We start from the raw sequence: 4,943 nt of genomic DNA, 5'->3' as shown, positions 1-4,943 counted from the left end.
AGGACCATGGACGAAAATAAAATTAAAAATTGTGTTATAGAATAAAGTATTTCAGAGATTATAAAAAAATAGAGATAAAAATCATAAAATGCATGATCAAACTAAAAAAAATCCATATAAATTATTAAAATTATACTTCCTTCTTAATTTATATGAAACTGTTTGACTTGTCACAAAGTTTAAGAAGACAAAAGAAGATTTTTGAAATTTGTCGTATAAAACAAATGTTAGATATTTATATGGCTATAAATAATTTCATTAAGATTGTAAAAGTAAAATTTTAAAATTAAATTATTTTTAATCATAGAAATGTGATATTTTTTGGGTCAGACTAATAATGAAAGGATGAGTAATAATAATCTTTTAAGGCAAACTTTCAAAAAATAATCTTTTAAGGCAAACTTTCCACACCATGCATCACTAATTTCTCAAAATTAGACATAATTTGACCTTTTCTTTCCCCTTACAAATATAATCCAGAACTTTTTTATTTTCCTCGGACATATAATCTATTCGTCTTCTCATCTCATCTCACACACCTATTTTTTCACTCTGTCACCATGAAATCTCCAACGAAACAAGACTTTATAGATGAAAATCAAGAAACCAAATTTCAGAGAAAAATAAAAGTAAAAATCTCAGACCCATATGCTACAGAATCATCTTCAGATGATGAACAAGAAAAAAAACCCAAGTTCATTGTTCATGAGATTCTTCAAGAAAAGCTAAAAATGCAACCTTTAAATTTTGACCAGTTTTCTGGAAAATTGCCTCCTATGGTTAGAAAGAGAAAATCAGGAAAATTTGTTACTGAAATTAAAGACCCATTTACCAAGAAAAGGATTTGGTTGGGTACTTTTAATACTGCTGAAGAAGCTTCTCATGTTTATCAATCCAAGAAACTTGAGTTTGAGGAAAAAATGAAGATGGCTAAAAGTGTAATAGCGAAAAAGGCTATTTCTGCAAAATCTGAAATTGGGTCTTCTTCTAGTGATCCTCCATTAATGGTTGATTCATCAAAGGTAAAGACTCGATTTTCACTCAAAAGTGAGTTTGAGGAAAAAATGAAATTGGCTAAAAATGCAGAAGTGAAAAAGGCTACTTCTGCAAAAGCTGGGTCTTGTTCTGGTGATTTGTCATTAATGGTTGATTCTCAGAAGTCTGATTCATTCAAAAAAAGAAAGTCTTTAAGTTTTGATCACTTTTCTGAAAAATTGCCTCCTATGGTTAGAAAGAGAAAATCAGGAAAATTTGTTACTGAAATTAAAGACCCATTTACCAAGAAAAGAATTTGGTTGGGTACTTTTAATACTGCTGAAGAAGCTTCTCAAGTTTATCAATCTAAGAAATTTGAGTTTGAGGAGAAGTTGAAGAAGGCCAAAAATGCAAAAGTGAAAAAGGCTATTTCTGCAAAATCTGAACTTGGTTCTTCCTCTAGTCATCCACCATTAATGGTTGATTCTCAGAATTTAGATTCATCGAATGAGTTTGATGAGCAATTGGAGAAGGCTAAAAATGAAAAAGTCAAAGAGGCTATTTCTGCAAAATCTGATTTTGGGTCGTCTTCTAGTGAACCTGCATTAATGGTTAATTCTCAGACCTCGGATTCATCAAATGGAGTTGAGGAAAAAGATGGGCTAAAAAGTGAAGACGAACTATGGATGGGACATTGGGTGCAAATTTCAGAGGATAAAGAGGTTAAATTTTCAATGAAATTGGGGGTTCCAGTTGTTGATAATTATGGGTTTTTGTTAGGTGAATTTAGCAAATTGGATGATCTTAGTATTTCTGTTTGAGATAACTATAGTTCCATTATTTACTCATGTTTTTAAAACTTGCAGCAAGTTTAGATATTTAGGCCTATTTGTGAATATGTCAGTAGCAATTGCAAGTCAATGAATAGCTTGTGAAGGAATAAGTGTTTATGAGATTGAGGAAATTAAAAAGAGTTATTGCTTGCTCATATATTATGGATTCTCTTATTGATGGTTAAAACTTATGTTTCATGATATTGATTTGATTCGAGATCATCTAATATTTGTTCATTGAAATTACATGCCAAAGATTTATTATCTGCTTTTCTACGTATCATTTACGTGAAAATAGTCCGTCAAAACGATTACTTATACACTAATTTAAATGAAACTTGACTTTGAGTTCTTAGCTATTAACGAAATCAAAAGAAAAGATTTCAATTTCATGTCTTAAATGAAATGAGTGGACTAGAATAGACAGTATTCTAATGGATAGATTACGGTGACTCTTCAAATATATCGACATACGTGACGAATTCTCCAAAAGTAATGAATATTTGAAAGATCTAATACGAGTGCGGTATATATGAGCAGAGCATTAACAATATAGGTTCAAACCGTGATGGCTGCAATGTAAATTTGTTCCTCCAATCAAAATTTGAGTTCTTTGTCTCGTTGTTTGTAGATTTTGTTATTATAATGGCCTCTTCATTTTGATGAAATTTGCCATTTGTAATTGCTCCCCACTTCATAAGAGTTTGGTAGTAAAAGGGACTATAGAACTCCTTTTGACATTTATTTTCAGATTGAAAAAAGGTGGATGGATATCAAGAAAACAGAGATTTAGGGGTCGTTTGGTTGGTCTCATGAGAAGGTCTGATCTCCATACACAAACTCTTATTGTTAATACAATATTGATTACTTTGTTTTATTTTCTCGTAAACTATATATGCATTAAATTATATGGGAATTTGTGTATTATCTTTCGGGGTGACTTCATCTCTTTACTCGTAGAGGGTTCTCGTGGTTCCTATATCATTGTTTTTTTCGATCCTTTTCTTTTAGTGCATTTAACAAATACTAAGACTATTTAGCTCAGAATGTCATTCACAAAGATATTTCAACATAGAGCTAAATCAAATGTGGAAGAAATTTATTGGCAACAATAGAATTAATCAAGATCCTTTAAGTGAGTTGGGAGAGCATGGTGGCTTTGTGTTGTAGGTGTGCGCCCACATACCATAATAGGTACCGACATTTACGGAAGAATTACTGAGCCGTGTAATAGCCAATTATTTCGGGTGATTTGGGGCCATTTGTGTCAGCCGTGGAATATGTATGTGAATATTAGCAATACATGTATCAGCGACAAACGTGGGCTAGAATTGGCAATATTGTAGTAGATAGATTATGGTGACTCTTCAAATATCGACGGGTACGTGATGAATTCTCCAAAAGTAATGAATATTTGAAGGATCTAATACAAGTGCGGTATATATGGGGAGACCTTAACAATATAGGTTCAAACTTCTTACTTTATCATAGCAAAGAGTTTGTTCCTCCAATCGAAATTTGAGTCCTTGTCTCTTCGTTTGTAGTTTGTGTTAATTAGGGTCTCTTCGTTTTGATGAAATTTGCCATTTTGCTCCCTACTTCATAAGAGTTTGTTAGTAAAGAGAGTGTAGATTTCCTGTTGACATATTTATTTTCAGAATGAAAATAGTTAGATTTAGAAAACAGAGATCTAGCGGTCGTTTGGTTGGTCTCATGAGAAGATCTAATCTCCATAGACAAACTCTCATTATTAATAAAATATTGGTTACTTTGTTTTATTTTCCTCATAAACAATATCTGCATTAGTTCTACAGAAATCTGTGTATTATTTTGCGGGATGACTTCATCTCTTTACTCGTAGGTGGTTCTTGTGGTTCCTATATCATTATTTTTTTGATCCTTTTCTTTTAGTGCTCCGACTCAAAGCGATAGCTTCTAGCTAGTTCTTAATACCATTTAGCAAAACTAAGACTATTTAGATCAGAATATCATTCACAGAGATATTTCAACATAGAGCAAAAACGTGGAAGAAATTTATTGGCAATAATAGAATTAATCAACATCCTTTAAGTGAGTTGGGAGAGCATGGTGGCTTTGTATTGTAGGGGTGCGTCCACATACCATAATAGGTACCCACATTACGGCAGAGTTAATGAGTCGTGTAATAGCCGATTATTTCGGGTGATTAGAGGCCATTTGGCCGTGGAATATGTATGAATATTAGCAAACATGTATCAGTGACAAAATTAACGCTCAAATAGCGCACAAACTCTTATTTTGTTTAAAAAGTAAACACATATTTCGGTTATACATCGTATGCTAATTTTTAACACATCAAATGAAATAGATAATGATAAATAGTTTCGTCTTACTAATTCATGCATTTCAAATTTTATATTACTTATTTTTGTATTACAATCTCTACATTATTTATCCATGTATAACTTGTTCATAAACCAAACAACACCTTAGTTTAAGTCCTAATTCCACTTAAAACCCTCCAATCTTCTATCTTCTTTCTCTATTATTCTAACCCTACCACCCAACCAATCAACAAAAAGAAAAGTAGAAGACCAAGAAAACTGAGCTCTAGAAGAAAGACTTGACTTGGTGGTGACCTTTTCATTGTGGTTCATGAGATGGTTGGTTTAAATGTCATTTTCTTTTTTTATCCCATTCTTATCTCCTATTTGTACAAAAAATAATACAATATGTCTGATTTGTAATAACCTCATACACCTGAAAACCGAAACTATGATTTTATAATTTCTTAAGTCTATTATAAAATTATTTTAATTTTCCACCTGGCCGTAAAAAATTATATAATAAAATGAAGGGAGTAATAAATATGCAATTGTACAAGAAAAGTAAAAATCATTTTGGTAAGGGAAAAAACTAAAAAGGAAAAGGAAAAGGAAAAGATTATATGAACCAGCAGCATGAAAAAGCTTCGTCGAGAACAATTGTTGATAGTTGTGGGACTGTTTATTCCTTAATTTTTACGGAAAAGGGTCATATATAACCCTGTACCATCTCAAAAAAGTTTTGTGTATACCCCTGTGTCTAATGGCCACTTTCAACTGAACACGTGGCACGATCTCAACGGCCAGCCCTTTTTTATTTTTTGTTTAATTA

At 31.9% G+C, this 4,943-nt stretch overlaps 1 protein-coding gene across 1 annotated transcript; it reads left to right on the top strand.

The window, feature by feature from the left end:
• The first annotated feature begins 488 nt into the window (after positions 1-488).
• LOC132067688 (ethylene-responsive transcription factor ERF034-like) lies at positions 489-2,009 on the top strand. The gene has a single exon (XM_059460989.1). It carries the CDS (start codon positions 561-563, stop codon positions 1,794-1,796), a length of 1,236 nt encoding a protein of 411 aa, XP_059316972.1. The 5' UTR covers positions 489-560; the 3' UTR covers positions 1,797-2,009.
• Positions 2,010-4,943: the final 2,934 nt, after the last annotated feature.

Source organism: Lycium ferocissimum, chromosome 8, assembly GCF_029784015.1.
Source record: "Lycium ferocissimum isolate CSIRO_LF1 chromosome 8, AGI_CSIRO_Lferr_CH_V1, whole genome shotgun sequence".
NCBI lineage: Eukaryota > Viridiplantae > Streptophyta > Magnoliopsida > Solanales > Solanaceae > Lycium > Lycium ferocissimum.
This window is presented reverse-complemented; position numbering and strand designations above follow the sequence as displayed.

Bases quoted from the DNA above. Each gene is read 5' to 3' on its own strand.
- LOC132067688 (XM_059460989.1), top strand. From the start codon at position 561: ATGAAATCTCCAACGAAACAAGACTTTATAGATGAAAATCAAGAAACC.